The following is a 21,958-nucleotide window of genomic DNA, read 5'->3' on the forward strand; positions in this document are numbered from 1 at the left end:
TGGAAGAGCCTTAAAGACACAATCTAGCCAGGGAGAAACGTGCCAGTCTGACTATGCAGCTGCATGCCAGCCGCCCTTTGGCTGACCAGCAAGAATTAGCAATCCAAGGTCAGACCTGAAAAAACTAGAGAAAATGTTACCCATAGCAAAATGTACAAGAAAACTAGCTTTTTCTCTTGTCACAGTAAAGCTGCTGACTGTAGGACTTCAGAATTTATTGTAATATAATATAATATAATATAATATAATATAATACATAATGACTTATCTAATAATTAATAATGGTATTTTTCTAGTTCTAGATTCTAAAATGTATTATTTGTTTTGTTGTGTATGCTAGCAAACTAATTATGTTAGGGATTTTGTGTGTTTTTACTAGATATCCCCAAGATATCAGCTAAATATCTGCATTGGCTGATAACACCGTGGCCCTGTTGGTTTGACCATCTTGGAAAATAAGATGCCATGTACAACAGCCTGACTGATTATTGGCAGGCCAATATTATTGGCCGATAGTAGTTATTTGCCAGTAATATTGGCACTGACATTTATAATAGTGATGAAAAAAGAAAAAGTAGAAACACAGTTCAACCATGTTATGAGTGCTGATGTTGCATAGTTTGTCCTTTACAGGGCGCTCTGCAACTGCCCTACTTGTGAGTAATTAGTAAATACTCATAAATAACTACACATAATATGGAAATCTGTTTGTTTAATGTACCTGAAAGAAAAAAAATCATCTATTATATTATAATTTTAAATCACTGGTATCAGTCTTAGAAAGCCTATATGAGTCTTTAACATTCTCTGTTGGTTGGTTAAAACCATTTACCGGTGTTAGTGGCCAATATCTGACACGTCCAAACCCTTTGTGTTGTCCAAATGCTTAAAAAATTGTAAAGAGTAGCTGAAAGATTTAAGAAAAGCTGCTGTGGTTTTTATTATAGGGTAATATTCTGCAATCATGCCTTCCTTTTTTGACCTTTGATTCTCAAAACAATGAATTGCACCAAAAATGCTGAAGCTGTATGGATGGACGGATGGATAAAAAGCAGTCATTATTTGCAGATGAAAATATGGGATCACTTAGTGCCATCAATGACAAACCAAAAGAAACAGCTGCAACGCATAAAGGAAACGACTTGTTAGCAGCAGGCTAGGATTTCTTCATGGTGACGCCGAGGATGACTGAGTATCCTCCTGTTGTTTTTTGTTCCTCCGCTTGCGCAAGACGCTTTAACCCTCTGCCCACCCGACCAACCACAACACTAAACAGTCTAAGGTATCCCTGTCGGGTAGGCGACAACAAAGGAAGTCCGGGAAAGGCTGATGCGGAGATTAGTTCACGTTAATGAGCACTTAGGAATTTAAAGTCCATTCAGCGAGTGTCATCAGATAACAAAGGGAAAGAAGAGAATGGCGTTTGTATGAAAGACTTTTGATGAACTCTTTGAATGGGTCGTTTGTTGGGTTGACATCTGTGCATGATCAAGAGAAGAGGTTATTTTCTAAGTTAGATTAAAAGCTAGTGGAAGTGTTATGGTGGGAGGAAGAAAAGAGCAAAAGAAGGAAAAACTGAAACGGGCGCCTGCTCGCTTTTCCTAGGCCGTTTGTTTTAAATGTCTTTTAAAGGTTAACCTGTTGGAACATTTACAGACCCTTACTGAGCAGGAACTGCTCGTCCAAAGCACTTGTGGGAGTAAGAGAGAGAGAGACAGAGGAAAAACAAAGCCGTTAGGAGTGTGCTCAGTCTCACAGTTGACCCCAGACGTGCACAGTAACCCCGGGCTAATCTGCGACCTCCGACCCCAAATGTGAAACTTGACCCGTTGAACCCTGGCGATTAAGAGGCAAAACCGAGTCATCCATTAATGGTTGTTTGACACCTCCCGGGCCTGCGGTCGCTCACTCCTCACATTCCCTGATAGAAGATGAAGAGGAAAAACTTGTGAGGATGATGGAGAGTGATGTCAAGCCGGAGCAGTGACAGTTCAGGGGGTGTGGGAGTCTGTCAGTCGGGCTGGGTTTTAATCACGCCGTGCTCATCTGATGCAAGAAAACTCAACCTGCCCTGAGCTCACGTGGGCTCACGGGTTCACTTTGATTTTTTTTTTAGCTCGGTCACAGAGAACAAGGACTCGGGTGGATTTGAAAGCAAGCTGCGTGGTGGACGGGCAATGAAACATTTCCTCTGAGCTTTTTTTTTTTCTCTTCTTCTCCTTCTTCTTTTATTATTTCATGTGCAGGTACTCGCCTCACTGTTGCATGCACACTTGCTACGTTATGCTATTGTACCCTCTCCTCAAGGTTAGAGCCGTGTCCTGCCACTTCTGGCTCGAAGGACCTCCGTTTATTAACTTGGCTGTCGAGCGCGCACGCGCACACGCGCAGGGAGGGAGAACGAAACACATAGTAATCTTCTCACATTGCACCAAGGTCGCGTCCCTCATTTCAGCCAGAACGAGCGGTCAAAAAAGCACTCAATTAAAGTCAGGGCAAATATGTGAGAGAGCCACATAGTGCAGCCGGATATAATGAGGCATTTCAGGCAATTGCTGTAACAAATTTAACAGTCTACAATGTAAGCTGAATAGAAATGACACATTAATACGTTACGGGGTTGTCCACTTAGACAAATCGGGCCTCTTCGTAATGGCTGCTGAATTGCAGCGTCTTCACTGGAGAAAATTTGACGTTCATTTGTACACATTTCGACTGGTGTTGCCTTCAGTCACGGTTATGGCTGTGAAACAGCTGTGGTGTCAGATGTGGCTTTGGTGATTAAATCTGCATAAAATTGTGGCTGTTTGGTGGAAGTACGTCTGAGGCCTTTTGTTGGTTCAGTCATACGAAAACATTCTTCTTATTATTACTATTGATTCAAAAAACTTGTGTGCAAAGGTTTGATTATTTTTATGATTTTCTAATATTTGAAAACTCCATAAATCATCAAAAAAGAACCTAGTTCATGTCTTAAACTGTGTATTTCCATTGTTTTCCAACAGCAGTTTAACTATTAACTACTTAGTAGAGTAAAACTGTGTGTGAGATTAGACTAACAGTAGAAAAAATGCAAACGCTCCCCGAGTTTGTTACAGAGTTCTGCGTGGATCGCCACCAGAAAATAAACAAAAATGAAGTCCAGTGCAAGATCTGCCAAACGCAAGCTAGGATGCCACGAGTCGCCAATAAATTGTTATTTCAGAGTAATTTGGGGTCGGGTGAGCAGTGATCTTTTCTTGAGATGCCCATCTTTATTTTATGGAATATAAGCAAAGTGAAAATTCTTTGAGAGTAGCAAAATATAAAGTATTTATTTGGGGCTTAACCCAATGCATGGCACTGTTAACAGAAATAATAAATCTGAATAACCTGACTCGACCATCCAGTTCTCCCAGATCCTCGTTCACTGAGCAGCAGGGACTAAATGATGCTTAGATCAGCTAAATGTAGGCACCTTATTGTCTGTTGCAGGAGTCCTAATTCTTCTTGTCCCAGAGGGCGGTGTGCTTAGGGCCACTGTCCTGCTGAGGGGTTTCATATACAAAGACACAGATACAGTATATCTTTGTTGTTTCAATAAGGGACATGCAGATGTTGACGTATGATCTAGGAAATCGTGATTTCATTGTGTTACTGTTTTCTGACATCTCCCAGAGATCCAGCTTGCCTTGATACTTGTCATAGATTGATGTTGAAATACTAGTGCCAGCTGAAAGACTTTCAAATCATAGTGAAATAATGATTGAACCCACAACAACAACAAAACAGATTTCCTCTTCAACACAGCACTTGAGTCTTATTATGAGCACAGGCTCGTCCCTCCATCCATAGGATGCAACAACGGCAATGATAGCATATCAATAGGGTGATGACCTCACCCGGTGCTTGTTGAGTCAAAGATCTCTGATTAGAGGTGCACAGATCCCCTAGGACTTGCTGCAGAAGTGGCCTTAATAGGATCTGATGTTTTTGGCCTGGGGCTCTGCACTCTGCTGTGCACCGCTAAGGCGTTGCCAGGGAACTGCACTGGCACGCCGGCTGCGAAGTACTCAGCTGGCTTGTGGTAGGTAGGGACTGCTGTTTTTGATCGAAACCTGCCTGCGTGATAGTGTTTGAGCACGCCATAAATGGTCAGCGATTCAAAGGCTTAAACCAGGCCACTCAGCACTATGGAAATATAGGTATGTGACTCACGGGGAACCAATAAAAACAGACCCAATAAAACAGCGGCCGAAGGTTTGGCTTTGCTTTTTTTTTTACAAATCTGCACAATCTGCTCAACCTCCGGCTTGACCTTTGCTTTAGTTTACTGCATCATGAAAGTTTGATGTCTCACTTTACCTGGTGGGAGCATCTTTACAGCTCCCTCCCTTTATTTATTTATTTCTTTTAAGCCAACCTGATAGAGGCATAAATATAGACTGATATTATAATCAGCAGCAGATGTCTGAAGAAGAGAGCAGCTGATAGATTTACCTGTGAATCATCCTGTATCCAGCGTGTGTGCAGCCAGCTCCACGCTGGACACACCGGAAAAAATGATCATAAATCATAACAGCTGACATCAGGAAGTCTCAGGAATGAAGTTCAAGACAGCCAAGAATGTCCTTTTGTTCCGAGTGTGCACAGGAGTCATTGTGTTTGTCTTACTCGTGCATCACATCCAGCTCCTAAGTGGCTATTATCATGGCTGAAGACAGGACTTAAATCACAGATAAGATCTTAGGAAGCTTGGCAAGGAAGGGTTAGACGACTAAGATTTTCTTAACGTGTGCAATTCTGACGTTCACTCTTGGCTTTTTTCCACCTAGAGTAAAATTACAACTCCTAAAAAGAGCGGCGTATAAATCTGTCGTCTTAACCGCGTCGGTGCGAAAGCCCGACGTCGTTCACTTGGGATGAATTTGGCATCTATTTTTGCGGTCGTGTGCAGAGTAATGCTCACTGTAACGGCAAAGCTGACAGAGAAAACAAACACCGTCCCTGATAGAGATTTCAAATCTGAAAGCTTTGGTGTCTTTCTTTTGACTTATCTGTCTTCATCTCAAAGAGTTTTTCTTATTCTTTTTAGATTTTTAGAGCTTGAGCACCGTTTCTATTTTTACAGCACTTTTTTTTTTTACTACGGCATTATTAGTTTTATCAGCCTCAACAGCTGTCAGAGACTGACCTTGCTTGTGTCTGATTGATACCATCCTTTTCTGACTCTTTGTTCCCATGTAACTCCATATAAGGAGACCTTCAATTGAGTTTACTTAAACAGAACTGCCAGAGACAGAGCGCAGTGACGGCCCTGCAGGGTTCAGCTCAGCTCAGATAAGATAAGAGCAAAGGTGAGAAAGTCGCTGAGGTGAGATTTTTCTCTTTTTTTTCTTCTTCCGGATGGATGGGTGGTTTGGCACTCGCCAGCTCTCGCTCTCCTAGTTGCTAAGCTCCTTTGTTTGTGTGTTGCTCTGCCTTTGGCTTCACTGTTGCGTATCAGGTTACATGTGGGAATGAGGTGCCGTGTGAGTTCAGCAGTTCCTTTGTCCCCTGAGTTGTGAATCCACTATCTAATGAATCTGGGAGCTTTGAATATACTCTGTGTAATTGCATAGCTACGGTTTTATTCTAAACTGGGCCCTGTACAGAATCAGATTACACTATCATGCTGTGGGATGTTGTGACGTTTGCAGGGGTGTGTGTTTGCATTGTTTGATTGTATTGTCTTCTGTGCGCTGAAGCATTTGTCTTCCTGAACCAAGATCTTTGATTCGGTGAAAGTTCCAGGTATGAGTCAGGATTGATTTGTTTTCTTAGATTGCATGCTGGTACACCTATATATATATATATATATATATATATATATATTACAAGTACCTGGGGATCCCGCAGGCAAATGGGAACCATGAAGAGGCCGCTAGAAAGGCTGCAACCACCAAGTACCTGCAGAGGGTCAGGCAAGTCCTGAGGAGTCAGCTGAATGGTAAGAACAAGATCCGGGCCATCAACACGTACGCCCTGCCCGTGATCAGGTACCCTGCTGGGGTAATAGGCTGGCCAAAGGAGGAGACAGAAGCCACTGACATAAAGACAAGAAAGCTCCTTACCATGCATGGAGGGTTTCACCCCAAGTCCAGCACCCTGAGGCTGTACGCTAAGCGGAAGGAAGGGGGCCGGGGACTGGTGAGTGTCAGCACCACAGTCCAGGATGAGACAAGGAACATCCAAAAATACATTGGGAAGATGGCCCCAACTGACCGAGTGCTCAGTAAATACCTCAGGCAGCAGAAACCCAAGAAAGAGGAGGGAGACGAGGAACCATCATGGAAGGACAGGCCCCTGCACGGTATGTACCACCGGCAGATAGAGGAGGTGGCTGATATCCAGAAATCCTACCAGTGGCTGGACAAAGCTGGACTGAAAGACAGCACAGAGATCCATAGAGGCTGGGGTCTATCACACCAGGCAAGACCCCAGGTGCAGGCTGTGTAAAGATGCCCCAGAGACAATCCAGCACATAACAGCAGGGTGCAAGATGCTAGCAGGCAAGGCATACATGGAACGCCACAACCAAGTGGCCGGCATAGTGTACAGGAACATCTGTGCCGAGTATAACCTGGAAGTCCCGAGGTCAAAATGGGAGATGCCCCCAAGGGTGGTGGAGAATGACCGAGCTAAGATCCTGTGGGACTTCCAGATACAGACGGACAAAATGGTGGTGGCTAACCAACCGGACATAGTGGTGGTAGACAAACAGAAGAAGACGGCCGTAGTGATCGATGTAGCGGTTCCGAATGACAGCAATATCAGGAAAAAGGAACACGAGAAGCTGGAGAAATACCAAGGGCTCAGAGAAGAGCTCGAGAGGATGTGGAGGGTGAAGGTAACGGTGGTCCCCGTGGTAATCGGAGCACTAGGTGCGGTGACTCCCAAGCTAGGCGAGTGGCTCCAGCAGATCCCGGGAATAACATCGGAGATCTCTGTCCAGAAGAACGCAGTCCTGGGAACAGCTAAGATACTGCGCAGGACCCTCAAGCTCCCAGGCCTCTGGTAGAGGACCCGAGCTTGAAGGATAAACCGCCCGCAGGGGCGTGCTGGGTGTTTTTTATATATATATATATATATTAGAAAAATAACCTATACCAATACATTCACAACAGGCCAGTATTGGCCGATGATGTCATTCAATCAATTAAACAGTTTTACAGTTTTAAAAGTACCCATTATTCCCTGTATGAGCCAGTTAATTTTGTAACATTTTATTAGAATAGGGAGTTCTTTCTCTTGTTTGCTTGTTGTTTTGTAAAGCTTGATGGAGGTTAAAAGCAAAAGTACAGCTGTTGCATTAATAGGAGACAGATGTGTAACATCTCCTGGACTGACCCTTCATTAAGGGCAGATGTGTCTACAATTACATGCAACTAACAGAACTTTCACTGTTTTGCTGCTTCCAGAGTGTAACGGGATCTGCATTCACGGGCTGTGGTGGGGCATCCCAGCATCTGCATCCTATAGTGTTGCTCTGCTTTTCATAAATGTTGCGGCTGGGGCTAATGTGTGTTACAGGGCTACTGCTGTATTCATCTGTTTTTTAGATCTGGTAGCCAGGTTGCCGATTGCATAACTGAAGGATTTGTGCTTTTACACACCTTCTGGGTCACTAGAAATATTATTTTGAACAATAATGTGGAACAAATGCATCTGTCACCCAACCATTCGATCAATACTGTTTCCATGTCAGGGATAATTGATATGTATAGCGAGCCTGACTAATTAACTTAAGGCAACTCCTGTTATTGTTTTGCCAAACCAGGATGGTATTAATTATTCATGAATCTTGCAGTAGAGATGTTTCTGTTGGGACACTGTTTTTAATTACTGGACTGAGGTAAAACTGAACATACATGAAGGGTTTCTGTTGATTTTGCAGAGGTCTCTGTGTGTGCATATAATAACTGAAGGGACACAATGTTTCCTGTGTTCTCTGTGTTGTTTATTGACCAATGTTCAGTTTGTCCAAACAGCAGTTTGTCCTGTGAGACTCGATTTTCAGAATGTGTGCAGAGAAAACTTGTTACATATAACTTTTATACACAAAGATGTTTTTATGAAGGAGGGCCTACGAGGCCTCTTTTTATTTAGTGTGAGATTTGTTTGAACAGCGTGAGAGTGAAAGACAAAGAAAGGAAATCTGTACGAAGTATTGTTTAGTTAAATGTTCTGTCAGCGAGCAAAGGCCTGTGTGACTGAGGCCTTGGTGAGGTGCTCACCTTATCATACTAAACATTTAACTTGTGAAAGGAATGCAAGGAAATCAATATTGGACTCGTTGGTATGTTTTAGCATGCTTACAAACTGAACAAGAGTCAAGCCATGCAAAGCATTTAGAAGAAACGAGATTAATATAGCGGCTTCTCAGAAGTATTAATAACCTAATCTGCAGACAAACACATAGTAGGTTGTACTCTGTGTTTCTAGTCTTAATGCTAAGCTAAGCTAACTTGCTGCTTAGGTTTGCTTTACATATATTATACAGATCTGACAACAGTACCAAACTTATTGTGTAACACTGTTTAAACAAACCAATAAAATGAATACCCATAACATGTTAAAGTGCAGTCCTTTAGTTTCCAAATCAATTTCCAGATTTATTGCTAGTCTCTGTGCAGGTGAGTTAACCCCCACTCGAGCATGTCTGGTATCTCTTTCTTTGACGTCACCTAACTATTTTTTATCATCTAAGGTTTGACACTTAGGGGGTTTATGCACTTTGTATCCTCTAAAAAAAAACCCTAAAAAACACTAGAGATTCCACACTTGAAATGAAAAGCTTTAAAAAGTTTTACCTTCAGCACACCTCCAGCGATCACGCTGCGTTCATTTCCTCCTCATCATCATCGCATGTAATAACATAAGAACCCCGTCCTTCCCTGAAAGCACTTTTGTAGTTATTCTTATTTTGCGCCCTGAGGGTTTTGCACCTTCTCTGACTATGGGCTGTGGACCACAACAATTACATTTCCATTTAGTCTGTTGTAGCTAACATTTACATTATAATTCCCCAGCAATGCCAGCTCAAGTTTCAAGTTGAAAAGTTCAAATGTAAAACAGAGGCTAGAGCTGCGAGGGAGGGTTACCATAAAACACAGCAGGTTGTAGATTACACAGGAGAACACAATGCTCTTACTGTAGCACGCACTGTGTGTCTTAGTGTGTTTGCAGAGCTGAAAGACACCCGTATCTGGATTTAAAAAGTTTATCTTTCAGTGTAAAGCCAGCCTCGGTAACTGTTTAACTCATGCTCATTGTTCTTTTTCCTCCTAACCTCATCTGTTATTGTCAGAAAGGCAATGTAGCTATTTATAACTGGTGGAGGTTAATGAAAAATACATGATCTTTCTCTCTCTCGTGTCTTCCTCAGGTCCGAACACTATTTGTCAGTGGGCTACCACTGGATATTAAACCGCGGGAGCTCTATCTCCTCTTCAGACCATTTAAGGTATGTTTGTATGTTTTAAATGGATGGCCTGCTGCTATTCTTAGCAGCTTACTTTCCAGCAGTCAATGGGACCTCCATTAATGGTGATGAAATAAACGGCAATGGAAACTCTCCCGCGAGGTTCAAGTGTCTGTGTTCTTAAAGCCGACGTTCAATCACATCTTGATCCATGGGAAGCTTATGTCTCATGGAAAAATGGCTCAATGCCTGCGAAACAAAAACAAAGCTGTTTGCTTCACCTCAGAAGCCCCAACTTTGTTGCAAGCACACAGACCCCCAGAGTTTAGTTCAGGTGAATACATGTAGATGTTGCAAGCTTTTTGAACTATCGACCAAGACTAACGCACCTTAACGGTGCAGCAGCAGCAGCAGCGCTGTTTAAGTGATTAATGCATCTAATCGCTCACTTAAGCAATGTTCATGGTATGTGCTCTGAGTAAATGGTTTGCATCACGAGTGTTGAAAGCAGTAAATCTTGCTTAATCAGGTAAGACACAACAATCTAGTCCATATGGTCTTCATAAGAGCGCCGTGACCTGTGAAACTGCCAAGCTTAGTCCTCCGTGACCCCAACATGCCAACATTTTTGAGTAATTTAGCAAAAAAGGTTTTGTAAGTGTAAGCAGTCTGCGTGTTTTGCAGCTTTTTAGCCACTAAAGTTGAATTTTTGCTTTGTTATGTGTATTTCTGACATTTTGTTTTCTGTTTTTTTTTCAGGGCTATGAAGGCTCCTTGATAAAGCTCACTTCTAAACAGGTATGCTAACAAGTCTTGGATCTGTGTTGTGTTCAAAGAAACTCCTGAATGAAGCCGGTCAGTCTCTGATCACGCTGTTACTGTCCACATTACTTCTTGCTCATCGACACCTTTGCATCTTTTTCTTCTCTCTTTGTGTGTTTAGCTTGTTGAGAAAGAAGGATTAGCAGGAAGTGCCTTTAATAGAAAAGAAAATAACAAATAACAAAGGTTTCCGGGGGGAGGGAGAACGATAGGAGGGGAAAAGTGTTGCACCAACTTGCCTTTGGCAGTCGGATGTAGTGCTTGTAGTTACAGCGAGTCGTCTGGTGGGCTGTGTGAGGACGAGGAAGAGAGACGGGGGAAAGAGTTTCGAGGTGTCAAAGTGAGCGTTTTGACAAGAGCAGCACTGATGGTTGAGTTTTGCCTCCAGGGTTGCGGGACTGAAAATGAGCCCAGCTGGCAGGTGTCCACGTCCAGAGTGGAGCAATTTAGCTTCATGTCAGCTTACTTGTTGCCACTTTACACTGTTTCTCATAAAGACATGACATGCTCATTAGAAGGGTTTAAAGCGATTTGGGTTGAACTTGCTGAGTGTAATACCTTAAAACTATTCCTGAAACCAAGTACAAAGGAAAGCTTTAGACTCTCTCTTTTTGTTTCACTGCTATTGCGTGCATTCAGAAAAACTCATTCTAATGTATGTATCTATGATTGAAGTCTAATTTAGCATTAACGGTTCTTCTCACTTGTTTGGTGGTTTTGTTGCCAGTTATTTTCTTACAGTCAAGGTTTATACACGTGTGGCAGTGGGCCTGAAAGTGGCCGAATTCAAAGATTAAAAGGTGTGGCTCGATACTTTTGTCCATATAGTGTTGTTCACAGCAGGCTGTGTTGTTTGTCAGATAGTTCCACCTAAGTTAGCCAAGCTGCAGCTACCTGTTTTGGGACACCTGCCAGTCAAAGCAGCCTCTCCCCTGAGTTTCAGCCTTACCCTATCGAGACGGATCAATTATTAAAAACATCATGTATGATATAGTTGTTATGAAGGAAGAAACTATGAACCGAGACTTGAACAGCTTGCTGTAAGATGCTATTTAATGCTGTTTAGTAGGACATTTTAACATGAGAGTCTATGGGGATTGACTCGCTTTTGTTGGCAGCCTCAAGTGGTCACTAGAGAAACTGCACTAGCTTAATTTTCAGCCCCGGGAGAATATTTGGCTTTTAGACTATGATGGAATTTACCACCTGTTTTACCTTTGTGATTAAACTGTGACTCGGAGCGATGTTTCTCCAGCCTAAGTGGCATCTTCAGCGAGAGAACTGCTGTGAACTGATGCTTATGTTAAGACAAAGTGCTGCCCCCCATTTCCTCAGGGTTTGTTTGGAGCAGCTCTCCTCCCTGTTAATGTTAATGACAATGGCCACGCAAATCAATCGATCTCCGTCTCTCTCTTCCAGTCCAAGAACTCCCAGCCATGTCCATATATAGCAAAAGCCTGATCTCAGAGCCTTTCTATTTATATTCCTGTTACGCTTCCTCCTCCTGACGTCTTCACTTAGTCTTTCTTTTCTTTTTGTGTTACTTTTCGGGGGTTTTCTTTTCCTCCACATCCTCCTCCTCCTCCTCCACTGCACTTCTTCAGAATTCCCATAACCCTAGACTGCTTTTCCAGATCACACGCAGCAGTGTGACCCCATGGGAATAACATGTTTAGAGTTTTCTGCAATCTCTCCCCCACCACCACCTCCACCACCACCACCTTCTCCCAACGTCCCCATCCACATACAAGACAAAAATATGTATTTTCTGTTCATATCTGCAGTCAGAAATCCTGCAGCCGCACCTACACCCCTGTGAGTGTGTGGTTTTCTTTCCTGTTTTATTTCTCCTCACCTTTACTACTGGCTTTGAAGCGATGTCGCTGGAATATAAAACAAGTGTGGGTGAAACAGATGCGAATGAGAAAATGCTGCACTGACAGGCCTGTTTGAGGAGGTCTTTAAGAAAAAAACCCAACTTTTTCTACCCGTTGCCTCACTTGCTTTCATTTTCACCTTTAACCCTTGAAATCCCCCCCCCCCCTCCCTTTCTATCTTCTTCTCCTTTTTCAGCTTTTACTCCCTTCTCTGCCTGTCTCACACTAAACTCTTACATGCTTGTTCTCACTCCTGCATTGCCCGTATTTGGGCAAAGGGGAGCCGAATGATGAACTCTACAATGAAAGTGCGTCCAGCCTCCAATCGCCCTCCGCCTCCCCCTCCCCGCTCTGTCGCAATGGTTTTATAAACAGGAGAGAGGGAGGCAGAGAGGTAGGGGGTGGGGTATGCTAAGATGTAAAAAAAAATATATATATATATATAAAAACATGTCTTTGTCACTCAGACAGAAATGCCGACTCAGTTTTCTGCCTTAAACCATGTTTCTTTCTTTTGTTCTGTCTCCTTGTCTCCCCAGCCAGTGGGGTTTGTCAGTTTTGACAGTCGATCAGAGGCGGAGGCTGCTAAGAATGCCTTGAACGTAAGTGTCATGCCCTCGTTGTGCTCCAGCTCAGCTCTAGTGTTTCTCGTGAAATCTCATCTTTTTTTTTTTTTTACTGCCCTTAGTGCAAATGTATTTGAAAGCGGGGGGAAAGCGTTTTCTGTCGCACGAGGAAAAAGCTGAAAAGTGAAGCAGCGAAGGCAAATATATCACAGCTGCTCTAAAATAGCGTGTGTCTGAATGTTTCTGTTTGAGTAAATAAAGTCTTTTTTTTTTTTACTTTAAGCTCTGCGAGAGATCCTGCAAGGTCAGAAGAAAATTAGCTGTTCTTCCACATAAAAATAGAAGATATTGATCTAGGGTTTAATTTTAATCTCTCGTATTTCAGAATGTGGCTCAGTAGAAAGCCTTGATGAGGCAGACTCTAACACAAAACAGAGCTCATCTTCTCACGCGGTTTTTATTCGACTCTCTTGAAACAAAGTGTAGACAGACGGTAATGAACGCCGCCTGTCTCCTACACCTTTGTTTTTCCATTGTTGTTTTTGTCTTCACCATGCACCGCCCTCCTCCGATTGCCTCTTAAGTTTTTGTTGATGTCTTTATCAAGGCAGCGGATCACTTTAACGGCCCTCCTCTTAAGTGGGACCGTGACAGCGCGAGCGGTGTGTCAACTTTCTCAGATGTCGAGATATCGGTGCTCGTCAAAGGTAGAGCAGAGAGTTGAACAAAGGATAAAAATTATCATCTTATTATGAGCCAACAACAGCGAGACTGTTTCCGTAGAAGGGCTCAGTGGGGCTGAGAATTCAACGCTGCTCTTGTTTTTCAGGGAAAGCTACGTCCCGGGGGGTCATATGGAGATAAGCCAGATTCTGCAAACATCCATCTGCATATTGAAATATGGGCAAGACGCAGAAAACTGTGGGAGAATTTGGGGATTTGTTTCCTATCATAGTAGCTCTCTTATATTCCCTCCAAGCTGTGAGCCTCGAAAACAAAAAACTGAATTACCTCCAACAGTCAGAATCAAAGCTCTACGTGGAGAAGGTGCTATAAAAAGACATTTCGAGGTAGATATTCCAACACATTTCAAGCAGAGGTGTGCTCGGGCCTCATTATTGCCATGTAGCTTATTACACCTCTGCAGCCTCTACTGGCAGAAGCCGCGAGTGCGCTGAGCCGAGGCAATCCCAGTTAATTCCCTCCCCTTCATGAGAAGAGTCATCCCTCGCTTGTTTCAGCCTTGCTTCGCCCGAGCCTGCAGGGATGAGTGCAAGTTCTCGTTTGCTGCCGAGAACTTGCACTCCTGGCTGCTTTTCTCCTCCGCTGATCTGACCTTCGTGCTTTTCTGTATCGTTTACAGGCAATCAAATGAGGTTAATTTCAGGGCGTTTATAGTTCCTGGTAAAAATGCGTCCAAGCGGAGTAAATGAATAGCAACTTTGACGATGCCACATTCCTGTTGTTTTTTTAATCCCCATATGTGGAGATGTTTGATGAAGATCTGATGGCAGGGCAGCTTTTTCCTTTGGCCTGTTGTGAGCAGTGGCATCTCAAGAATTCGCCATAATGTTTGGCTCACTCTAAGCAGTGATGCCTGGCGTATGTCAGGGTATTTGATGTCATGGTATTAAATTACACTGCAGTTCAGTGGGGAACAGAGTGAGGGCCTTGTGGCTTGTCTGCTTGTGTTGTAAATGACATCAAGCGCCAGCCAGGTTTGTGTCATCAAGTTCTGATTTCCCATTGCATGTGTCGCTCAGAATAAGCAGCTTCAAAGGCTAAACAAATAAAAACGCTCTCGTCACGCCAAGATTTCAGCAGTAAATTGTACTGTGAAATTGAGATGATGAAAACTGTACAAAGTGACAATTCCAGATCAAGCTAAACAACAGATAACAAGACAGGAAGTACAGCAATGGAAACTGTACGCGTTATCTAATAAGTGCTGTGGGCTAAATTAGTCTGCTTCGTCACTACTTAAAGGGACAGGGCGGCACGTCTGTCAGTCGCTCCCTATTATTTATAACATCATCGCTTCACTGATGAGCAGACTTATTTATTTGGTCAGCCTCTTTAATGCACGGTTGCCAAACCAAGGTATTAGCTGTTGCATTTTTAACATCATAAAGCGTCATCATGTGCTGATCATGCGCTAATTTCACTTCACTAAACCTTCCAGGAAAGCAAAAGACAGATAAGAACGTTATAAACAGCTTGTCTGCGCTTATATTTCGACTGGGGGCAGTATGTGAGGAAAAAAACATTTTAAATATGGAAACGGTCGAAATTTAAGATAAGTTGAAACCAAATGCAAGAACTGAAATATCCATGGTTCCAGTATTTTGTCTGTGCCACAACAACCTGTCTACTATTCAACAACATGCATGTAGAAGTTATAGTAGCTGTGAAAATGAACTTGATTTAATCACAACAATAAATCTGATTATACGCAGTTGTGTTGAGGAAATATTATTCCTCAACACAACTGCGTATAATAATTAGAACATAATTCAAGCACCCCTGAATATCAGATATGGCAGAACTCAGATTTTGATTAATGCAGCGGTCCCCGATCTTTTCTGCGCCACGGACCAGTTTAATGTCAGACAGTATTTTCATGGAGCGGCCTTTAAGGTGTCGTGAATAAATACAACAGAATAAAATTATACTGCCAAGACAAAAACTTTGGTATTTTATAAATATAATAATAAATGCGAATTCACTGTGTAATTGTGTAACTTTATTAGCAGCGTCCTCCTGAAATACGCCAAAAACATTGAGAGTAACATCCTCCTCTCTGCCCCTTAATGCGCTCTGGTCGCTATGGTAACGTGTAAATATTTCTTTCAAAATAAGACACACAACTACAACACCCAGGGAAACCGAGTTAACGCTAAAAACCCTGAAAACCATAAATTTCACACCGGAGACTCAACTTTTGCGACGCGGTACCAAACGACTCATGGACCGGTCCGTGGCCCGGGGGTTGCGGACCGCTGGATTAATGACTCATGACACCTGCTTTCAGTGCTAAGACATGGATACAATCTCACAGCTAAAATGCTTCATATTTCCTTTTTAAAGACTTGTCCATATGCATTACCCCTGTCAGTGTGCTCCCTCAGTTCTGACTCACCTGTCCTAAAAGCTTTCCACTAAACAATATTTGCGCTAACATATCTGTCTCATTAATCTCAGGGGGTACGATTTGACCCAGAGATTCCCCAGACTCTGCGGCTGGAGTTCGCCAAGGCCAACACCAAGATGGCCAAAAACAAGCTGGTTGGCACTCCCAACCCCCCTCCTTCCCAGCAGAGCCCCGGGCCACAGTTCATAAGCAGAGACCCATGTGAGTACGCCGACTGTTTACCCGCCTGTCGCTGAGTTTGTCTTACTTTTACATATTGTCCGTCTGCATTGCTACTTCCTCTGGCTGTACTGGACTGGACAGCTGTTTCCTTTTAGGATATTATTTTGTAATCGAGGTGCTTTTCTGTGCTGTTGTTGTAAATGTGCATGAAAAGGAGACTGTTGAGTCTGCTGCAGGTCTCTTTCATTGAATGCTGTTTTGTTTGCCCCTAAATTAAACATTTACGTATTTGTCCCTCTGTGAAACGTTAATTTTGTGCGGGTGTGTAATGCTGTTTGTCGTTGTGATGTGTTAACTGATGATGTTAGACTAGTGATTCATTAACAGAGCATGTTTCAGCTTTAACCGTTTACTCTAATAACTTGGACTCAAGGTCTTCAAGTACAATGTGTGTATAATAATTTGCTAATGCGACTTTCCACCTTTTTTTTTTTCTTTTTTCTTGTGGTTAAATATTTTTCCAAGAGTTAAGGATTTTGAAAGAATCAGCTATTGATAGTTAAACATAGGCCAGCTGTGGTAGTACATTCTTCCTGTATGACCAAGCTGCTTTTATCTTAGATCGTTTTATTTTTTTATAGCCGGGGAAAGGGTGTGTGCATGAGGCCCCGGAGGAAAATGGAAGGAAACGATTAATGAAACCATGACGTAATCACTAGGAGAGAAATTGCTGTCATTTCCTGATAAGAGATGTTTAAACCAGCCATCTTTGTGATCATGCTTGGATAAATGGTTACCAGGAGACATGGAGAGCACAGGGAATGCTCCTCGAGATTATCTGCTAATTATCCAATGAGCTGCTGTGTTTTTTTCCTGCATTTTTAAATGTTCACCCGCTCTGTATGACTCAGCACCGTCTCCTAACTCATGCACCGATGCTCGTTTTTCACAGTCACTTTGCACTTGATTTAGCAAGTAAATCATGATGTCTGACATTGTTTCCTCTCAACCTCTCCTAAAGTATGAAATCTAATCATGTAGTGTCAATGACCGTTCTCAGATACTGTCAAGGTTTTTGCATAATACATGTGCATTTTGAATTAATAAAATTTCCCCTTGAAATTTTTAATTTGTGAAACTAAAGGTCCTGCATTTCAGAAGCGACTAGATAATAACATTAGTGGCTGATGGACATCAGTTTTCCTGGCTAAAGTGATGGCAGGTCCAACTATCTATATATGAAGCTAATGAAGCTAATGTTAGTTCACTGCATTGGTTAAAAGAAACATCTTTAGACCATACTGGTTCTGTAAAAGGCATTTTAAATATTTACATGATGATTTATAGTAAAGACATTTTTCTAAATACTAAGGCTAAAAATTTCTGGGTTAAAATTTCATAATCAAACAGTGTAACCCATATGGAAAAGATATATATAAATCTTATAACGTTTGTATCTGTCTTGTGTGAAACTTGTATAAAAAGCATACAAGAGTGAAAACAGATATAAGATCCCCAGAAAAATTATATAAATGAAACTTGTATGTTTTGGATACTTACTAAAAAATATATGAAAGTGGCCACTTTCATTAGTAAATCATATAAGCCTTATATGATTCAAGTAGGTAGGCCACATCTGATGCAAGTCTTTTATAAGTTTTTTCTGTTTCTTTTCCATATGGGAAGCTAAGGCTACGTTCACAATAATGTTGTAAGCTAAGCAAGGCTTTCATAGGTACTGTTGGCTTGGGATGATAAAGCAGAAACTTCATCAAGTTCAGCAACAAGCTAATACTAGCTATAGCAAATAAATACTGTATTTATTATGAACAGCTAATATTAGCTGTAGCAATTAGCTATAGCTAATAAATGCAGTATTTATTAGCTGTTAGCTTTTCTAGCTAATTGCTTGTTCACGATGCTTGAGTTAAGAGGATCATTTAGATCATAGTTCTGTCTAAAACATAACTATATTTCAGAGATGAGCAGCCTCTTAACTCATGTAAATTATCCTTTTGCCTCAAGCGTCTTAACGATGTGTTTTACAATCACTGGAACCAGACTCGTTGCTATAATATGGAAACACTCGTATGTAGGAACATGTAAATGAAGTTTAGTGGTGGCTGATAGTATTGGGTTTTCTAGCTGCCTCTGATAGCCTTGAGCATTTTAAGCAATGCTGGGTTAGACATGTAGGTAGTAAAGCTAACAGCTAATTGCTGTTAGCTTTTAGCTTTCCTCAAAGCTAACGTTAGCTTTGACGAGAGAAACATTTTTTCTATTACGGAAAAATGAATGGATCATTCTTACTCCAGCCTGAAGCAAACCACAAAAACACTCAAAGTTATGTAGACAGTCTCTGTCTCGTGACAGTAGTTAAGCTGCAAGTTTAGAAAATAAATCTTTCTCGGCTGTATTGACATGAAATAAACACAGATGTTACTAATGTCAGTAATGAGGGCATTGTTCTGTTTATGTACGCAGCCTTAATTACAGTGAGTAGTAACACCTGTGTTTCTTCAGGAGGTATTAATCAAAAAGAGAAAATAAAATCATTTTGTGAAAAGCCTGACCACCACCTCATCATAATTAGATCATGAACAAAAAAGTAAACTATTATTCTCATGTATTTTGAGGTTATTCGATGCCTGAATGATGCTTAAACACAAAAGCTTTATGTAGCCTTTAACAGCAGCCTTTAACATACAATATTGTAGATATATGTAATGTGATTGCAGTTACGATTATTGTAACAGTATTTACCAACCATATTACATCAAAGTACCCACTGTGAAGAAGGTCTGTTGTGTAGAACGGCATTTGGGCTAGTTTTATTTGGGTAGTTATTTTAAAACTTATCTAAATGAACTCAAATTTCAGAAGTTTTACTCCTACCTCTAAAAAAACCCTTTTTTTGAGTATCTCTGTCTGTCTCCCAGTCTCTGGTTTAAACAAGAGGAAGCGACTTCAGACAACTGACATTCCCCCAGCGCCCACCTTCACAATCACCACCATCACCGCCACCTCCACCCTGTCTCTCTAGCCACCCCACCCATCCACTTGCCACTCTCCTCACTCCACTCCTCCTCTTCTTCTTTCCACAGATGAGCTCACAGTGCCTGCTCTCTATCCCAGCAGCCCAGACGTGTGGGCCTCATACCCGCTGTACCCGGCGGAGCTGTCGCCGGCCCTTCCACCCGCTTTCACCTACCCCTCCTCGCTCCACGCTCAGGTAAACCCACCTCCCCTCCCCCACCGCCACCGCCGCCTCAGTCACCTAGCCCACCTCACAAAGACCTGCTGCCGTCAGCCCTGTTATCACTCTCTGCTTCATCCCACAGGTGCACCTCAGAGCACACATGACCCATTGTCACTGTTAAACACAGTCATGTTTAAATCAAATGTCTATCTATTTTTGGGGCTGGGGAGTTATTTTCCTTACAGACAAGGAAATGTATACCCAGCATCACTCAGTTTCATCAGTGTAAACAAGCTGGTTCTCTATAAAAGCATCTAAATACACATTTTCTTTGGCTGCAGGTTTTCATGTTGACTTTTATTGAAACACTTTCAAGTACAAACATATATATAACTATTGCCGCTGATACTGATCAGTCATGTTCATCTGCTGCACCAGTAGCACAGTGAAGGCAGAATTTTGGTATAATTTAATTGTTACATTGGTGCTGAAATTAGTGAGTTTATAAATAATTGAATTGTCAGTCCATTTTCACCAACCCTTCTCAGCGGAGCTGTTACCCGATCCCAGCACCTTCCAGAAATCGAAGTAAACTTAGCTGTTCACCTCACTCTCAAACTGCATGTCACATAATGGAGCCTGTGGTTTGGGCTGAGTTTTAGGAGGTCCAAGCAGGAAAAATAACTCGTCCACAAATTCCAAATGATACTTTTTTAAATCAGTAAAAAATAAATTCCTCAAACTGAAACTGATTTGTCCTGTTTTGCTTTTTACTTTAGACTAAGAGTCTGAAGGTATCCAAGCATTCATACAGGACTTTTTTTTAGACACTTTGAGGACCTCACATCCACATATCATTTAGAACCACCAGTTAACCCACTGTGTAAGTCTTTGGACTGTGTGACAACCCCCACACAGAAAGTACATGCAAACTCCACACAGAGAGGTCACAGCTGGCTTCAAATCAGACACCTTCTTGCAATGAGGTGACAGTGATAACCATAGCACCACCAGGTAGAATACAATAAAGAATTCAACAAGGTCCACCATCGCAGGACACAGTTTCCAGTTCTTGTAAATCACTGAAAATTCAGCTGCTTAATCTGCACAACTAAAATCTGCAGCTGTACAAAGGGTTTGGATCATTTTACCTCCATCTACCTCATTAATTATAGCAAATCCTTCTTTTCCAACCAGCCATGATCCAGTTTATTGAGGTCTTCTAATCTGCGCAGCTCTGCTGTGAGTTCATGTTAAAGTTCATTATCGATCTCTTGAAATTCTTCTCATGAAGACCGTTTGATGCAGGCAGGCCCTCATGCAGTCTTAATGCCACGCATACAGTATGTACGGTTTTGAATGCAAGCTCTCACTGCTCACTTTGCAGTGTTTCAAACTCAATGTGTTATACAGTCATGTGGTGTTGCTTTTCTCTGCTCGAGGGAAAATTGAGCATTTCCACTTATAATATAGATACTAAGGTTATTTAAGTATAAAGGCCTCCGGGCAAAAACACTAGCTGAAGCTCAGATGATGTCAGCATTTGAAATGAATGCAAGAATCTGCCTAGCTGGCATTTTTCCACATGCATCGAGTATATTCACACCAGTGGCAGCTGATAACTGAAAAAACGAGGACAGATGAGAAAATCAATTCATGTTATGTTATAATAGTTAGTATATTTCCATTTTCTCGTGGTGAAGCAGTAAAACAGTGCCTGTGCTCTGGATGGGAATGATGTATGTATTCTTTGAAGCCTGCCAGCTTTGGTCATTTTGAAGAAACTGGCCCTTTAAATGGACCAGAGGGACAGACAGCAGTGTGCATTTCTGTGAAGCCCACAATAATAATACACCAAAATAATTAGTTAACTAATTACCAGCCTACATATTGCCATGTTTTCATAGTTACTGATGTTTAGAGCGGTCAAACTTGTGCACATTAGTGATACCGTGATCACTACCGCAGATACAGACCCTGAGCTAAACGGGAAAACTGGAAAAATAATAAGTACGACAAGAAAGATGTTTTTGATTTTAGTGAGTCAGTTTATTCCAAACCATTTAAGCAATGAGGGCTAAAGCTGTGCCATCACTGCAGAGCTCTCTACCCTTTGCCCAACGGGATCCAGTCACTCCAGTCCAAATCTATTTCCTATGCTAGTCCTTCATGGTTGCCTTAATGTTACCACTGGCTAGTGCAAGTAGCTAGCTACTGCTTGATTTTTAAAAAGAGAAATGAAATGGGGAAAATTCTATATGTCCTGCACTTTTTTCAAAAGACCCAAATCAAATGTCACGAAGTTAATCACGTTTGTACAATATAGTGGAAGAGATCTGACGAGTGGAAGAACACAGTGTCAGTGTTTTACTGTGGATGTTCTGGCTGAGGTTGTCCTCCTTTAGAGCATCATGCTACGTGTTCTGCTCACTAACAGAGTAGTAGGAACGAAGCCAAAGTGTATTAAATTAATGGAAGAGGTCCCGCCCTGAGGACGTCAGACTCAGTGGCGAACTGAGGCTATAATTCAGGCTGGGACATCATCTCTCAGACTACTCTGTACATGCAAACCATCAGACTGCTAATTCTGCTGCCTTACCCTGGCTGCTGTTTAAGGAAAAACAATATGTGGCTATCAGAAATCACATCTAGCCAAAAGAATTCTCTTTAATCTTATTATTGTGATGTTTAATGAGATTTTGAAAATAAATAAATAAAACTACTTATGTCAATTAATCA

The 21,958-nt window shown here is 41.9% G+C and overlaps 1 protein-coding gene across 5 annotated transcripts in view; it reads left to right on the forward strand.

Moving 5' to 3' along the window:
- rbpms (RNA binding protein, mRNA processing factor) overlaps nt 1-21,958 on the forward strand; it is a 53,231-nt gene that overhangs the window by 19,462 nt on the left and 11,811 nt on the right. For 3 of the 5 annotated variants that reach the window (XM_040012349.1, XM_040012350.1, XM_040012348.1), the window contains 5 exons: nt 9,407-9,484; nt 10,202-10,240; nt 12,681-12,743; nt 15,909-16,059; nt 19,125-19,252. In XM_040012349.1, coding sequence (XP_039868283.1) covers nt 9,407-9,484; nt 10,202-10,240; nt 12,681-12,743; nt 15,909-16,059; nt 19,125-19,252 — 459 coding nt within the window. The remainder of the gene's footprint in view (nt 1-9,406; nt 9,485-10,201; nt 10,241-12,680; nt 12,744-15,908; nt 16,060-19,124; nt 19,253-21,958) is intronic. The other 2 variants (XR_005693259.1, XR_005693260.1) reach the window with 1 other exon arrangement.

The sequence above is a fragment of the Simochromis diagramma genome, unplaced genomic scaffold (genome assembly GCF_900408965.1).
Source record: "Simochromis diagramma unplaced genomic scaffold, fSimDia1.1 OVJJ01000604.1, whole genome shotgun sequence".
NCBI classification, from domain to species: domain Eukaryota; kingdom Metazoa; phylum Chordata; class Actinopteri; order Cichliformes; family Cichlidae; genus Simochromis; species Simochromis diagramma.